The 18,780-nt window shown below is 29.8% G+C and overlaps 1 protein-coding gene across 1 annotated transcript; it reads right to left on the bottom strand.

Moving 5' to 3' along the window:
* Positions 1-1,202: 1,202 nt before the first annotated feature.
* On the bottom strand, positions 1,203-5,612 carry LOC137836506 (cytokinin hydroxylase). The gene is made up of 4 exons (XM_068645183.2): positions 5,077-5,612; positions 4,585-4,814; positions 3,258-3,869; positions 1,203-2,081 (listed from the first exon to the last, which is right to left on the bottom strand). The coding sequence occupies exons 1-4, from the start codon at positions 5,354-5,356 to the stop codon at positions 1,653-1,655; spliced, it is 1,551 nt and encodes a 516-aa protein (XP_068501284.2). The 5' UTR covers positions 5,357-5,612; the 3' UTR covers positions 1,203-1,652.
* Between the last annotated feature and the right edge of the window lie 13,168 nt (positions 5,613-18,780).

Below are 18,780 nucleotides of genomic sequence, written 5' to 3' on the forward strand. Positions count from 1 at the left end.
ACATTAAAAATACTTATTTTTTAATGCATTCAAAATTAAAATTATAAAAAAAAATTAATTTATTATTTATTTATTTTTGAAATTGTGCTAGATAGGGAAATAAAAAAATAAAAGGGTGCTAGATAGGGAAATAAAAACAAAAGGGTGCTATATAGGGAAATAAAAGCAAAATGGTGCTAGTTAGGGAAATAAAAGTGTAAATGGTGCTAAATAGGGAATTGAGCCGTTAGTTTGCATATAAAAACCCATTAATATTAATTTAAAAAATTAAAAAATAATTTTATTTTTAAGTAGTTTAAATAAAATGAAAAAATATTTCATTGTACTAATAAAATGAAATATATTAAATAAGATAAAATCAGAAAAAAAAATTGTATACACTAACTAAAAAACAGTTATTTAAAGAAATCTTTTATATATATATATATATATATATATATAATATCTGAAATTCTAAAATTTAAATTAGGACGAAAATGAACGTATTTTAACCCTTTATTTATTTATCAATTCTTTATCAAGTCACGTACTAGATTAAAACTTATATTTAGCTGTATAACATGCAAAACGTGAAATCAGATATCAATTTTTGTTTGTCTAAAAGAGGAATTAATTAATATAATATATATCCAAATTATTTTCTTTAGGTTCCATAAATCCTGCCCAAATTAAAGATCAGTTAACTTGATCTTAATTATATAGATGCCTTCGTGTACTTTTCTGGATCTACTATTAATGGTTACAATAATTAAGGTTATTTTATTAACTTTTGATTCAAACCCCTCATAAACAATATAAAGTTGCAATTTTTGTCTTCGTAATTATAAAGACATTGAAAGTGAATTGATCTAACTCTAGGGGTGCCACTAACAGCAATAGCCATTTTGATAATGGTGTCGAAGATGGTGCAACAATGTCAATATCACACATTCTTGGTGACCAAATTATCCATCATGTGAATTGAAGACTAACAATAGTGAATTTTTACACATTCCATTGCAAAGACAAAGACAAAGTTATTTGTACTGAATTATTTGTTTTCAAGTTAGATAATGGGACAAAGACAACCGTAGAAAGCTGTTTATTGGGCTTCAAATTTCACACATTGCTAGCTAGCTTACTCGTTTTGGTCATGCAGATCGTCAAATTCAAAATCCAGCGTTAGAAAGTTGCAGAATTTTGATTATATCAGACAACCCATGTGGGAAATCGAGAAAAGTTCAGAAGATCATAGCCAATTATATTCTCACATTGTAATCGTACATCAATTTTCAAAGATCTTAAATACAAAAATACTTACTATTGGGTGAATTCTACATATCTCATAGTGGAGAAGCAAAGACAAATCTCTCGAGATATTAAGGTTTATGTAAGTAAGATCTTCATCTCCTACACCAGACGAACTTGAAGATTGAAATCCTAACTACAAGTTCAAAATATTATTTCCTATAAAAACTGTAAACTGCTTACACTAATAAGAGTTTGTATGGATAATTTTTTTTCCTTGGAAATACTTCTAAGAAAAGAAAATGAGATATTTTTTTCATATTATTATGTATAAGTGGTTTCTCTTTTAACTTATGCATAAATTATGAAAAAAAATATCTATTTTCTCTCTTATTTTCTTTTCCTTATTATAAAGAGATGAAGGTTTAATAAAGGGGTTGAACTAAGAGATGAAGTCCATGAGTTGGCCTAAGGGAGAGCATGATAGAGGGTGAATGGTTATAACTTGGGGAAACTTTAAAGCTAAATCTAGAGAGAAGTAGGGTGAGCACTATCTTATACTCCATGAAGCTCAAGTTTCTTCCAACACATGTCCTCCCTCCAAATCCAAAAGGCAAGTACCCCATTTTGTGGTTACATCCACCATTGACATCATTCATGAACCTCTCTGGTCTAAACTCATTCACATCTTTTCCCCACAATGCTTGATCATGGTGCATTGCCACAACATCAATCCACATGTTGGTGCCATTAGGCACCTTTAAATTATCAACTTGAATGTCTTCTCTTGCTTGCCTTTGCACATTTGGTGCTGTTGGGTAGAGCCTTAGAACTTCATTCATCACCCACTTCATCTACATGCCACACAAGCTCATGTTAGTTTTTTTTTATACAAGTAATTAAAAATTTATTTAGCACAAACAAATCTTAAAAAATTGTCTTTTGGTTGCTCTTCAAGTTACAATACAAGAAAACAAAAGAAATGGAGAAGATTCAAAGTCAACACATTGACCAAGTGCCATGTGTAAAGTGATATTTTGTTTCATGCTACATATTTTATAGGAGAATGATATATGGACAACTCCAATATTTATACAACCATATTACAACTTCCAATATTATTATTTTAATAATTTTTTATATTATTTAATTACAAATTTACCCTTTATTATATATATTTATTTCTAAACCTATCATATCAAAAGTGATATACAACTCCAACAGTTTTCAATATATCATTTTCCTACTTTATATGAAGTGGCGAGGGTTTAGTCTCCTGGCACAACACAAAAAGACACGGATTGTGCAACTTCACACAAGCTTTATAAATAATTTTTTATTGTGGGGTCATAGAATTTTTTAATTCAATATATCTGAATTATTTTTTCGTTACATCGTGCCACATCAACATACCCCATCATCTCAGATCAGATATGAACATTGACCAAGTTATATTAGTGTTGTTCAACCCACGACCCAAACACGTATTAAATGTAAATCGTACAACACATTCAAATTCTACCGCTATTATTTTGGTTGTAAATTTCCCCGAGTAATTTTGAAAACATGTTATTTATTTCTTTTTTACTATTGCTTGAATTTATTTTCATATTTAATAAACCAATTATCCTCTAATTAATACAAGACTTTGGCAGTTTATGAATATTTTTTTGTTGCTGATTAAAAAAAAACATGTCTCTCCGACAGACATATATGTGGTCAATGATCAAAGTGAGAATCCATATCAAGTCAATTAGACCCCTTCTCGTTCTTTGCATGTATTGGTCATCTAACCTAAGAACATAATTCATCATGCATAAACCAATGGCATAGTAGTATAATTTTGGTGGTCAAAGATGATAATATACATGTGGTAGAAAGTTTTTGGCATTGTATTTTAAAGTGCAAAAGAAAACTAGCGAAACAAAAGAGCATAAACTTCCCCAATTATCAAAATAACGTGTCTATGATCTGTAAAAAGTGAGTGAGTGAATGAATGAATGAGATTAGGTTTAAGTTTTGTTAGTTACCTTTTTCAAGCCGGCAAGCACGTTGATATCAAGTTCTTTATCACCGACCACTTCTCTGATCTCATCTCTTAACTGGATTTGCCAATCTTGATGCATAGCAAGAAGCAACAAGGTCCACGAGATAGCCAATGCTGTTGTCTCATGGCCAGCAAAGAAGAAAGTCTTGCACTCATCCAACAAATCTCTAGTGGTGAATGTCTTCCCTAACTTCCCATCACCTTGATGGTTTCCTTGCAACAGCAACCCCAATAGGTCTTCTTGAGTTTGTCTTTTCACTGATTTCATGCGAGATGTTATGACAGATAGCAAAAGTTTATCAATCTCTTTCCCAAGTTTCCTGGCCTTTAAGGTTTTCTTGACGTTCAAACACTTCTCAAATGGGACCCCTACATATCTTGTTGTACTGAAAAGTTCCATTTGTAGGGCACGCAGCTTTTCAGACACTTCCTTTGCATTTTTTCCCTTCATGCCAAAGCTTGTTTTTGCAATGATTTCTCCTGCAGTTTCTACAACCTCCTTTTCCACATCGATTTCTGGATTACCTGAGTTTATTTGTGCAATCCACCTTTCTATCATTTGATTTGTAGACTCACTCATCATGCTTGCCATTGCCTATCATATTACACAGTAAATCAGTACATGTTAGAATTTTTTTTTTGATTAACTTTCATTTTTTTCTTGTCCATATTGCTAAAGAAATTATTAGATTAGGTTATCCCGAATCATCTTTTTTTCTTTTAGGATTTCTCGAAGATTACACAGATTCATAACTTGGTAGATGTAATATGATTAAAACATTTTGATGATAAAAAAAGTAATCCCCTACTTATCTATTACCGATCAATATAAATAATTTTTTTTGAGCAAAATATTATTAATTATTTTATCTTATATTTAGAAACTAAAATGCATGTAAATTAAAATGGATCACCACCATGAAATAGATTGTTACAAGATTGTTGTTAATTAAATTAAAGAAGGAAGCTGAAATGGATTTTTTTTTTCAAAGGTGTGATCTAGTCGTAGGTAGCTTCTTTATTTAGCTTTGTGGTAAAGCAGTCTTAAAGTTAAACAACGAAATTAGGTAGCATTTCTATATTTGGCATGCAAATGATGAAGATCGTATCAAGGAGAAACACTAATTAAAAACGTATACAAACATTTCAAACTTCATTATTCCGTGTAGACAACTTTCCCTAGCATTCCAGAAGGGTCTAAATTGATTGTTGAAATTAAAGTCATGCAACGATTGAAAAGTTTAAATTAGGACTTCATATGCTCTCTAGGTTAGTATTATATATATGAAGCTACAGAGAGAGAGATAAACCTTGAGGTTAAGAGGAGAAAATGCTGGTGCTATAACATGTCGGTGACGAACCCATTCATTCCCTTCAACCATAATCAAACCATTTCCAAACAAAGGGTCTCTATCATGTCTAAACACTCTAGGTTTTCCCCATTTCTTGGCCAAAACCTCAGTGGACATTTTTTTCAGAAATTCTGGATCAGCAATGTACAAAAACGGTTCTGTGCCCAACCAGTAGATAAACACCTTCCCTGTACAAAGAAAAGAGAGTCATAGATGCACACACATACACATTTTTTTTCTTATCAGAAACACAGACATACTCATATTTTTACATAAAATAAACGTTTGTTAGTTCTAGTTCTAGCTAGCTCAAGTGTAGGCAATGATTAACTAGAACTCTTGTAGTTTTTCTTGGTTGAGGTGGGAAATTTTATAAGAAAATGATTGGTTTATTTGACATGTTAGAACCTAATTAAAGTTATGTGTTAATGCTATGGAAAGCATGCATACCGTGAGAGTTTTGCCAGCGAGAAAAGTAGGGGAAGACAGTGGAGTGAATATCGTGGGTGAGGTTAGAGGAAAGTGGTGAAGAGCTAACACTATTGTTGTTTTTCATCTCTCGAATGTTCCCAAGAGGAAAAGTTGGGGGTGGCCCTCCAAATCCAGATCTTTTGAGCTTAAGATGAGTTTGGATGGGAGAAATCCACCAAGAAAACGTTAGTTTGAAGAGCAGAAGAAGAGGTAATATAGCAAAGCAAGCAAGTGTTCCAGGTAAAAGCAAGATCTCCATCTTTTGGTTTGTCTTAAGGTTTTGGAAGTGAAGCTATGAATGAATGGTAATAGCTGCGATGGATATGCAGAAAGCAAAGTGAAAATGAGGGTATTTATAGGTGAGAAGTTGGCAGAAGCAAAAAAATGCGTGGCTTTTGAGTTTTGACCAGTGAAGAAGACCAAAGCTAAGTTTGAACATTTTTCCGAGGATGCTCAGCTAGACCTTTTAGACTGATATTGTGTTTCTCACTCTTGGTCCTTTTCTCGACGCATCTAACTTGGTCGGAGTACAAAATATTTTATAATAACATACTATTCCATTTACATATTTCTGCTTATATTAAGATTTAAATAACTTTTAGTGATTAATTAAAATGAAAGGAAGGTTCTTTTCATTTTATTTTTCCCAATTATTCCTTTTTATTTCCCATGATTTTTGTTTTATTTCACTTTTCAATAAACTGTATAAATCTGATACATTATATATATATATATATATATATATATATCAAAGTTAATACAACTATTTATAAAAAAATCAATAAATAAAAACTAATTTTAAATACAATTTAAAAATAATTTTAAATATCAATAATTTTTTTAAACTTTAAAATAATATTCAATTTAATTAATACAATGATTAATTAATTTTAATTTTAAAATAATTTTTATTCAATAATTTTCTTGTCTTGTCTTACTAGACTACTACTATGTAAGGTTTAGTTCTACCGATAAAACTATAACTAATAATTACATTATAATTATTCAAAATCAAATATAAAGTAATTAATGAAAAATAATTATTCTAATATAATTAATGTTTTTATATCTTCTTTTTTGTTTTCAGTTCAACAGAATGTTTTCATATTTCCCAATTTCTATATCATATTCCTTTTCTATAATGTTTTACTGAGTATAAATTTTACAGAATGTATTGTTATGAAGTTTTACTGAGTATAAGTTATTAATTTATTATTTCAAATTATATATTAATATTAAAATATTTATTTTTTAAATAAATATTATTTTTTTAGAAAATAATATTGTATTTATTAACTTGGATTTTATAGAATATTTCTATTTCTTATTATTATTAAGATAATTACATTAACGTAAATATTCTATTTACTTTTTCTAATTTTTATTACAAAAATAATTGTACCCACTTATCTTTTCAAAGAAAATATTTTACTAGCACTTTTTTTTAATTATCTTTCTATCATTTGTTAATTTATGAGCTATAGAAATTTTCATTTAAAAGATTTTATTTTCTTTTAATTAAAACTATAGGTGCGTATTTTAAAAATCTGTTTCCATATCAGTTTATTTTTTACAGCTGTTTTTAAACAAACTTTAAACAAAAAATTTACAAAAAATATTTTTTAAAAAAATAGAATAACTATATTTTTCTATTAAAAATATTTTTCTAAGAAAAATCTTACCCAATATTTGAGTGACTAAAAGTATAATCACCGATAATAAAATGAAATAGTATGAATATGAATTTATTTTGTGATAAGAGAGAAAATGTTATTTTCATAAATATGAGAGATTAATAAATCTAGTTCTATGATTTATAAAAATAGATTTTATTATGTTATTAATTCATTTTATTTTCACATAAATTCTCTTATTTTGGACCTATTATATATGAATGATCAAAATCAAAAGGTTTTCAGAGTTACATAATGACTTAAAAAATAGGCAAGAAATGATGGATGGAGGAAAACGAATATCAAAGTGTATAATTGAAATGAATGATCAAGTCCTACAAGAAAATGATATATAAAATCTAATTTTAGACAAAAAAAAAGTTAATTATTATATTATCAAAATTAAAAATTATTTTAACTACAAATTTATTAGTATATAAACTAATTTATAAATTTTAAAAACTATTTTAGATATAATAATTTTGGAAATTAATTATTTTTTTTCTTGAAAAATAGTTTATATTTAATAATTTTATAATAATAAAGGTAAAAACTAATTAAACAATGGATGATTAAAGAAAATTTAACCACTACCCCAAACAAATTCCTTAGTATTATTATGATTTTTATTATACATATTATTATTAATAATATTAAAAATATTAATAATATTAACAATATTAAAAATATGAATATAATATTAATAATATGAATATAATATTAATAATATGAATATAATTTATATTATTAATAATAATAATATTAATAATAATATTAATAATAATATTAACAATATTAACAATAATATTAATAATATGAATATAATTTATATTATTATTATTAATAATATAATTATTATTAATAATAATAAAAATAGGCATAAATAATAATAAAAAAGATAAAAATAATTAAAAATAATTAAAAATAATTTTTTTTCATTACATACGGTGAATCCGTATGTAACACTTACCTACGACAGTTTTACATACGGATTTATGTCCGTATGTAAACCTGTTTTACATACGGATATTGGATTTTATATACGAATTTTGACAGTATGTAATTCCAATTTTTCTTGTAGTGTATTACTTGTCTAAGATTTTCTGGCTTACATTTTTAAGATACATAAGCAGTAACATTTGCTCAACATTTTGCATAGACTAAGACTGTATTCTTAATTAAAAGTGGCTACATTTATCTGTTCTTTAAGAGAATAGAGAGAATTAATCTTAAAGTACTTTCTTTATTATATCAATACATGAAAATCATGAAATAGAAACTAATTTTAAAAATAAAAAATATTAGTTGTTATAGTGACTAAATTATGGACTATTTTAAAAATAAATAAAAAATGGTTTCTAAATTAATTTTTACTATTATTAAATGGTTTCTAAATTGGTATCTAATTAACTACCAAAGTTTTTGCTACCAAATTTAGAATCTAAATAGTTGGTAGTTAAAACTTTACTAGCTAATTAGATACAAATTTAGAAACTATTTAGCAATAATAGAAATTAATTTAAAAACTAAAAAAATATTAATCTTCAAAATGGTATTTAATTTAGTCACTTTAGCAATTAATTATTTTTTGTCTCTAAAATTAATTTTTATTTCATTATTCTTTTGTAGTGTATATAGCTAAATGAGAAAAGAGTTAGTCTCTTCTTTAGTTTTCGGCAGCAACCAAAAATAGTGTAACACGTGGATTGGTATTAGTGGAGTCCCGATCCTAATCAACCAATGCACCAATTTGAATAATTTGAATTTTTCAGAATTCAGTAGTAAGGAAAACATGTGGTGAAGATGTAAGTGGGTGGCTGTAGTGTGGAATATATGAAATCAAAGGAATAAATATTTATTGAAAATTGAGAGAGAAGACGCAGACAAAGTCTTTTGCAGAAGTATGCTGAGGTAGAGGTAATGCAGTAGAATGGAACAAGGGCCTGCAACTCTGTGAGAGATGAAGCATGGAGAGTAGATGATGAAGAAGGTAACCAAGACCTCCTTACATGGTGAAATAAGAATCTGAAATCCTAAGATGAGATTACAGGGCTCTGTTATTGGAATGCAATGGTTTGCTAGAAGTGCCAAAGATTCAGCCATTTCGGATATTATCAGGTTGATTACAGTACTCCAAAACTTGAAAATGGATTACATAAAACATTGTTGGTAGTGATGGATTACATAAACTTAGGGATGAAACAATGTGGGAGAATGAATCCATGTTTTCCCATAATACTACAGATCTGTAGTATTTTTTTTTATCTAGAATTAATTATCTTTAGAGTGAGTCATAGAATCTTATGCAGATAACATAAATGATCATAGAATCTTATGCAGATAACATAAATGATTGTTGTATGAGGAAGGGTGTTAGAGACAATTAAGATTTAAACTATTAAAACTAGTCATAGATTTTGGGTTATAAATTTAATCTTTGTCATTATATTTATCTAAATGTTAGATATAATATAAATTTATTTGTTGCGGATAAAAAACAAGAGAAAGAAACATGCACATAGAGAGAGGAAGAGAGAATATACCCTTCCTTTCTCATTAATTTAAGCTAAACATAAATGACAAGATTAAATGGCAATGGTCTCACATGACCATTTAGAAAAATCATGTTATTTTCTTTTTTAATTTTAACTATTTAAATATATTCCAATAGTCTGTATAATTATGTTTTTCATTTTTTTGTATTTAAAAGAATATTCGTAAGTGGAAGGATTAATTAATAATTATTAGATTGTATAATAAATTATCAATATACACAAGTCTCGTAAGTTTTCATGAAATATATGGAACATTAATTAATGTGTGTTTTGTACATATTTTTTATTTTTTTTTATCAACAACGAAAAATATGAATAAATGAGAATATTAGGGATACACCAAATGAAATATATGATCAGCATACTGGTGCATCATAGAGCTGGAGATTCAGATAGAAACCACTCAGACAAACCTTCCAAGGTGATACACAAATGTGATTAATCCTGGAGGTTTGGTGGGGTTGTATAAGGGTTGGAACACTCCTAAAGTGTTCTCTTTAATTTTATTTATTCTTTGATAATCTAAAAAAAAGGTGATAGACAAAAAAGCACAGCTTGTCTTAGACTGCATGAAGAGAAACACGACATAAACTGGAGGTAAACACAACCTGATTCATCACCCCATAGTCCTACTGATGCAACCATACACCAGAAGAGGAATGCATCCTAAAAAAAATAGAAATTGTACTCTTATTCGAATGTCATCATCTCAAAGAATATTTTAAGTAAATAATAGGATTAAGGCACCAATTAAAATAAGAAAAAAAAAGTTGTATATTTATACCCATGTTTTCATTTGTGCTAAGGTAAACACTTCCTTCGCATCAACTTCTCTTCTTACCCTGAAAACACAATCTTACTTTTTTAGTTTCAAATTTCCCATACTATGACCAACCAAACACATTCCAAATCTTGTTGGTTGCATAATAAGTGCCTAATTTCAGTAATATTTCATTTTAAAATATAGGCACTTATGAGTATTAATTGCTAAAATAAATATAAAATAATCTATAATTTATGAATTTATACCTTTTTACATATTTTATGATCTTTATTTGAATAAAAACATTTTATTCTCAAATTTGGTGTTAATTTCAGGTTTTTAGGGAAGAATGGAGATGACTGGGCTAAAGAAGAATAATATAAGCTAAGAGGAGAAAGTTGGAAGGTTCGTAACGCACAAGTGCACAAAAAGCCCAAATGCGCTATGCAAGAAGTCACTTAACCCTAGCAAATTAGGTTAAATAGGGAGCTTGGGGCACAATCCTAGTGTGCAAGATTGAGAGGAAAACACAATTGAGTGACTTGTAACCCAATTGGGAGAATAGAAGGTGCTAGAAGATGTGTGGCTAATTCTACCCTTTGGGATGGGATTGAGAGTAATATATTCGAACTCTTATATATTGAGGTGATACTTAAATATGATATAATATTTTGTTCTTAATTGATTATTGGTATTGTTATATTATCTCTAACTCTTGATCTAGAATCTTAAATCTGACTGAAAAGTATATTTAAGGTTCTGACCTAAACAACAATACTTAACTTATTTGAGTGTTAGAAATAAACTTGAAATGTTAATTATTAACGTCTGACCATGATTCTAAGTTGTTTTTATAAATATGCGAGAAATCAATATCTAGGAAACATTCTTAATAATTTTATATCTGAGAAATCGATATGAATGAATTTTATACGGGCATCAATTTCAATCAAAGGACTTAATGTTAACATGCTAACCAAAATACATGAGAGTGAGAAAGATGAAAACTAATCCCTATTTTTTCAACTTGAAGCAACTAATTATTTGCCTATTTTCTTATTAATCATCGCCAACATAATCACTTTCAACACACTTTTTATTGTTTTGTTTTATATTTAGGGAATATTGTACTTAATAATTCAATTATTCTTTATGGGATTGATATCTGCATTAGGAACAAATTATTACTTCTAACAATGTGGTGCACTTGTTGTTGCACTAGTGATTTCTACAATTTCAAATCGAGTAAAGTGGATGCCAAATAATATAATTAATTTTATATGATATAATAATATAAAATAAATAAATCTAAACCATATAATATAATTAATTTTTTTACCATTCTTTGACATACATGAGAAATGAGTGAAATTATTTTTTTTATCAGTAATAAATTAATGAAATAAAAATAGAACACTTCAGGAGTGTCCCAACCCGTATAAAAACACTTATAGCTAACGCAAACAAATATGGAGGAAAAACTGCTATTAACACTGAACTTAAACTATAAGTGTCGCCTGCCTCACAACAAACATGACCTGCAAAGGAAAGACCATTGAGCGATGGCATCAGAGGTATAAAGGCTTCCTTTCTTCCATCCACTTCATAGCACGTGGCTCCCACCGAGAGGTATAGGCATAGTCAGCTTCTCAGAGGCAAGGTGTATATGCATGAACCCCTTCACTACATACCAATGAGTGAAATTAATATTAATGCAAAAGATTGATTCTTCTAAAGCGAAAAGAAATTACTTTAAAGAATAAAATGCAATAATGATCATTATGAATAATATAATTAACTTTTATATTTGTTAAATATGTATTCCATTTTATCCCGATTTTAAATAATTGATTTTATAATCAAATTTATGAAATCAACTTTAATTTTTAAAAGGTATTTGTTCACTTTAAAGGAGAAATGTGTCCACAAATTAGTCGAATTTTTAAAAGTGTGAGATGTGAGGCACATGAATATGCAACAAAGCACCTTTATATCCACAATTTTGAGGTGGATCATCCATATGCTTTATTGGTCTCAACTTAGAGTTGTCCAAGCCACCTAATAAACTACTTAAAAATTTATATCAAATGGGTCTGATTTATTTTTTATGCAATAATTTTTTTGGTTTAATATGATTTTATGTTAGACCAACATGTTATTTTACTTTGGTTTAAATTATATTATTGGTTTTACATTGATTTTATTATTTAAATATTTCAAAAATAATAATAATTTTATAGAATGGGTCAATTCATAAATTTATAGATAAAAGCTAAGTCTATTTAGATTAGTAGCTAAAAATGACTTAATCTAATTTAGATTATAATGTTTTTAATTGTGTTCTAGTATTCATAGAATTTTTTGGAGTTTGTGCATTTTGAAGAGTTGAACACCATGTGTACACTAGTAACTGGATTTTTGAGTGCACAAACAAAGGGTCTGCACCTAAAAAGGTAAGACAGATAATCAAATACTTGCCTTCTTACCTTGCCTTGACTGAATAACATTAATATCACATTTTTCTATAAGCATATAATTCTCCACCACGTTGTGTTCAATTGGAAAGAAATTTTAAACATGTGAATTTCCAATAATTTACTTTTTATAAAATATTTACTTTCAGGAATTACTTTCTTTATCTACCAAAGGAAGTATTAAGGAACTAGACACTTAATTTTTTTAATTATTATTATTATTATTATTATTATTATTATTATTATTATTCTAAAAAAGTTTTACTAATTTGAATATAAGATAATGTTGTATAGATAAATCTTGATTTGGTAGATTGAATTCGATTTTAAGAAGTCCAATAACTCATAAAAGTGACTTTGTCCAAAAATATTTACCACCCTATTATAAGAATATGGTTTTTAATTAAAATATTGGTATAATTATTTATTATCATAACTCGTTACTAATATCATTATCAAAATTGTTTTATATAACTTATTTCATACTCATACTTAAATTAATACCGCAACCTTAATCAAATACATGGAATTCTAACATTTTTTTAAAATATTAACTTTTTTTATCAACAAAATATAATATATAAATATCAAAATATTCCAATTCTTATATAAGAAAACAAATTATATATAAAGTTTATCCATAGGGACCTTCTTGCTGAGTCTCTCTATCCAGAATTTCCTCCCTCGAGATTCAAAAATTTGATTTGGCATAATTTAAGAGAGTTCAAATTCAACAATTATATAAAATAAAAAAATACATCAATTTATCAAATCAACAAATATTACAAAATATCAATTTGAACAGGTTGTGATCACATTTTGGCTGCAGAAGTGCTAGATCAATGGTCAACAATTGAGCGAAGTGCTAGATCAACGGTCAACATGAACATAGTTCCATCTCTCCCAAACTAAATTTTAGATTTGTCAGCACTATAAATAAATCACTAAATAAAAATTAAATTTAAAAATTAAAAATAATTAATCATTATATTAATAAATTTAAATATTTTAAAAAATTATTGATATCTAAAATAATTTATATTATTAATAAAAATTTATAAAGTAATTTTTAAATTAATATCAAACGATTAATTACATGAAAATATATAAGCAATTTTTTTTATTTTTATTTAAATAACTTAATTTAATTGAAGAAGGGAAAAGAACAAAATAATAATAGTAGTTATATTGATTCTATAATATATTTTTTCTCAATATAGTCGTGGACCATTGTCATTCCATTTCATACAAGAGGAATTTAAGACATATAGGTAGGTGATAAACATAAGAGAATATATAGAGAGAGGAAGAGAAATCAGGGTGTACAAATCTTTTACAAAAGAAACCAAAATAAATAATCAATAACTATGTTATATTGTTTTATGAGCCAATCAAACCAACCCCATTGATATAGTGTATTGGGTTAGATTCGAATAACAGATATCTAAATGATAAAAAATGTTTTATAATTCAAAAATATTAATATGTATATTATATGTATTTGAATTAAATAATGCATTCGAAAAATACCAAAACTTACATTAAAAAATAGATGTGAACGTGAAAAGAGGTAAATATATTTTTATTGGACATTCAAAACTTTAATTCGTAAATTATGAACTTGATTTAGGATTTAAATAATGAATTTCATTTCTATTGTGGTTATAATTTAATGCTTTGCAAAAAGTCAAATAAGTTGTTATAAACAAATAAAATTCATTAAAAGACAAATAGCTTGAATCTAATTTAACAAAATAATATTACGTATTTCCTTTCTCTATTTTTCTCTCCTCTTTTTCAATGACAAAACGTATTTTTTAGTAAGGTTCGCATACCACATCAATTATCAAGTAACAACATAACTTTCTTCTTCTCTAACTTTTCAAATAGCTTTGGACAATATGATATGATCAAGATCATTTCCCGTAGGCTAAATACATGGGGGAGAAGATTTGGGTTTGTGAGATTTTTTGAGGTGACAAATGTGGACCGACTGGAGAAGGAATTAGATCAAATTCATATTGGCAACATGAAGTTGAATGTTAATCTTCCAAGATATAGAAGAGCAGAATTTGGTTCAAACATGGAAGAAAGAAAAAAACATGGAAAAGGAAAAGGGATAAAGGAGAAAAAATATAAGGAGGTTTGTAAGGAGAAGAAAAAGAAAGGGAAACATTCCTTTGCTGACGTTGTAATAGGTTCCTCACAAGATTAATGGAAAGGCCCTATCATTGAAACTCATAAACAAGTTTTACCTTGGATGGAGAACAACATGATTGGCCAAATGACAAGAGATATGGATTACAACCAGGTGTGTGAGGAATTTATTAACGGGGGATGAATATGATCAAAGTTAGGTATATGGGAGACAACTTGGTTCTTTTAACCTCAAGAGAAGGTGAACAAATGGAGGATTTGGTTCAACTCAATAAAGAATGGTTTGAAAGTGTGTTTGGTGTTATTGATCCATGGTCAGAATCATATCTAGCAAGACACAAAATCGTTTGGGTTAGATGCTACGATCTCCCTCTGTCTCGGTGGAATAAGGACTGCTTTTCAAAAGTGGTAGGAAAAGTGGCATCACTAGTCACCATTGACAAATCCATGGAGTGGGAAGTTTTGGAGTATGCAAGGTTGGCTAAGGGCATGAGGATCAATGGCCAGATTCACAGCATTAGCATTGAAGAGGAAGATCCTAGAGGTAATGGAGGTCAATTTAATTTCCCATATAATCATTATGTAACATCTGATAGTGTCTCCTCTTCAGATTCATTCGTTAAGGAAACACTGTTTTCTGAGGAATGTTTAAATCTCGAAGACTTATAAGAGGCTAGGGAAGAAATTGGTTCAGAAGGTGTTGGTTCTGACGACGGGAAAAGGCACCTTGACAAGGCGTCGAAGGAAGGCAGTGCCCAATCCAAGTCATCTTGGACTCCGTTTTTGGAGTCTGCAACGAAAGGAACGAGTAGGCAGGAGAACGTTGCTAATTCTATCACGAATATGGCAATGAGTGGGAAGAGGTTGCAACCTGCAGACATAACAACTAGTTCTGCCTACTCTGATGCAAAAGCAACCCAAGTGCTGGCTAACCTAGTTTAGGCAGTGGAGGCAGTAAAAATTTTGCAACTCTGGCCCATTAAGGATGCGACCCAAGTAAAATATGTTGTAGACTAACCTAGTGTAGATGGCTTTAGGGCTCAAAAGATAGGGAAAAACATGCCAGAAACTATGAATAGGGAAAGTCAAGGCAAAAATGTTTCGCAGGTGAATAATGTGTCGGGAGTTGGGGAAGCAATGGTGAAGGGCCTGACCAAATCTCGCTGAATTCCTTGAGAAAGCCAAAACCGTCTGCCGCCGTTCAGGTCTCTATCAACAAAAGTGTGTCAATCGTTTTTTAAGAAAGAGGTCCAAACACTACCATGCTTCTATCATCGTTTTATGAAGACCATGGAATCGAGAAGGGAAATCTTTTCTTAACTCCTCTAAGAGGGCAGCGACGAAACGGGTTTTGGGAAAGGGGGGAATCAAGCGTGCAACCCCCTCGGTGGGAGAAATCCCCAGGGATGACAGATTCCCTACAAGCTAGCATTGCTCCCAAGTTAGCTTTAAATTCAATAAGCCTTTCAATTTCTGATGGTGATATTGTCAATTGCAATAGAAGATTTTGGAATTTTGTAAACATAGTGGAACCTATTAAATTATGGGAGTTAGGCAAGCAGATTGGAATAACATGTTGTGGGGACGAGGAACAGGTAATTAAAGAGTTAGAGCGAATGGAAGAGAAAAATTTAGTGATTATGGTAAGGACTGAGGAGGTCAAAAAAACTAATTTTATATGATAATTATACGTATGAACATCATAGGGTTAGGAGGAGGCACTAAAACGAGATATTTGAGACAAATTATTTCTAAAGAGGGAGTAGGAATTATTTGCATACAAGAAACAAAAACAATAGCAATGGCGGATGCACGATTCTTCTCTATGTGGGGGGACAGTAATATAGGATGGTTGCATAATGATGGAGTAAATGGGGCTGGGAGTCTGTTAACTATGTGGCATAAAGATGTCTTCAGTTGCTCTAATCATGTAGGAAATGTTTCATTGTGACTCTTGGGCAGCATCTAAAAACTCAAATGGATATTGTAGTGGTTAATGTGTATGCGACATGCAATAATTCTGATAGGAATGCATTGTGGGAGGAACTAACAAATGTTCAACTGGTACATCAGAATTTCCTATGGTGCTTCATTGGGGACTTTAATGTTGTTAGGAGAGTAAATGAAAGGAAGGGAACTGGTATAAGGGGTAGACAAACGATAGAAATTCAACGGTTTAATAGCTTCATTGAAAATAACCTTTTGATGGATACACCTATTGTTGGAGCAAATATACATGGTATAAATCAAATGGTTCAACAAAGAGTATATTAGGTAGAGTATTAGTATCCGAAGAATGGTTCCAGAAATGGCCAATGTCTAAACAATACATCCAACCTATGGAGGTTTCAGACCATTGTGTCGTTGTGATAAAATCGGTGGTAGGGACTGGGGACCAAGACCCTTTAGGTCTATTGATGTGTGGCATTTGGAGAGTGGTTTTAAGGAGCTAGTGGAATACTTACATAGTGCGAGGAGATGGAATAACAACATTCAAAGATAAATTAAAAATTTGAAGGTTGATCTTAAAGTTTGGAATCGTGAAGTGTTTGGGAATTTGGAAGTTTCTAAGAGGAAAATAATAAAGGAAATAGAGGTTCTTGATAACCAAGGTGATAATAGTGAGCTAGAGGCGAGCTCTAAACTAAAGAGGATGGAACTTGTTAGTCTTCTAAAGGTAATAAATAATAAGATCGTCTCTCTTTTATGTTAAAAGGCGAGGTCAAATTGGTTAAAGCACGCAGACTCCAACTTAAAGTTTTATTAGTCTACAATTAAATGGAGAAAACTTAGGAATGAAGTCAAAGGTGTTGAAGTAGGGGGACAATGAATTAAGGACCCTGAGTGGGTCAGAAGAGAGGCATAAAAACTATTTGAAGATAGATTTACTGCCACAAAGGACTTTGGGGTAAGACTTGGAGTAGTAGAGTTTAAAGCTATATCCTAGGAGGATAGATTAAGCCTTATATCTAATTTCTCAGAGAAAGAAGTAAGGAAAGCGGTCAGGTAATGTGATGACTCAAAAACTCAGGGCCAGATGGGTTTAATTTTTGTTTCATTAAGAATAAATGGGAAGTCCTCAAAGAAGATATCTTATTGGCAGTTAGACATTTTTAGGACTTGGGAAGTATCCCGAAAGGGTGTAACACTTCTTTCATTTCTCTTGTACCAAAAGTCTATGACCCCATGAAGCTCGATTAATATAGGCATATATCTATAGTTGGGGCTTGTTATAAGATAATAGCGAAGGTGTTATCCAATAGAATCAAGAAGGTTCTACCCTCGGTTATTGTTGAATGTTTGTAAGCATTATTGAAGGACAGAGGATTGTTAGATAGCATTCTTATGGCCAACGATATCGTTGAAGAAATAAGGAGAAACGGGAAGAGAGGGATTTTTATGAAGGTGGACTATGAAACAATCTTTGACTCGGTTAGATGTGACTTTTTATTTGATATTTTACATAGGCTAGGTTTTCATCACAAATGGATCGATTGGATTAGAGGATGCTTGAGTCAGCATCGGTATCGGTCTTGGTAAATGGAAGTCCTACAAAGGAATTTAAGCCAACGAGAGGGCGAAGGCAGGGAGATCCTTTAACACCCTTTCTCTTTATTATTATAGCGGAGGGCCTTGCGAGGTTAGTAAGACAAGTTGTCAAGTGCAACCTGTTTAAAGGTGTGAAAGTGGGTAGGCTTGAGGTAGACTCTTGTATGTTGCAATTTGCAGATGATATCCTTTTTATGTGCGAAGCTAGTTATTAATCCATGTTTACTGTTAAAGCTATTCTGAGGTGTTATGAACTTCTAGGTTGAAAATCAACTTTCATAAATCTAAGCTTGCGACCTTTAATGTTGATAGAAACACATGTGATTGCTATGCAAAGACTCTAAATTGTGCACAAATGATGATACCTTTCAAATACCTGGGGTTGATCATGGGTGGCAACCCAAGGAAGAGGCAATTCTGGGAGTTAGTTATGTATAAAATAAGAGCTGGATTAAATGTATGGAAAGGGAGATTTTTGTCTTTAGCAGACAAAATGTCTACTGAAATCAGTG

The sequence above is a fragment of the Phaseolus vulgaris genome, chromosome 4 (genome assembly GCF_051622355.1).
Source record: "Phaseolus vulgaris cultivar YP4 chromosome 4, ASM5162235v1, whole genome shotgun sequence".
In the NCBI taxonomy this organism is placed as follows: domain Eukaryota; kingdom Viridiplantae; phylum Streptophyta; class Magnoliopsida; order Fabales; family Fabaceae; genus Phaseolus; species Phaseolus vulgaris.

Coding starts and splice junctions, on each gene's coding strand:
- LOC137836506 (XM_068645183.2), bottom strand. CDS start 5,356: ATGGAGATCTTGCTTTTACCTGGAACACTTGCTTGCTTTGCTATATTA. Junction 4,815..5,076: donor TCGCTGGCAAAACTCTCACG/GTATGCATGCTT, acceptor TTCTTTGTACAG/GGAAGGTGTTTATCTACTGG. Junction 2,082..3,257: donor TGCTTGCCGGCTTGAAAAAG/GTAACTAACAAA, acceptor TGTGGCATGTAG/ATGAAGTGGGTGATGAATGA.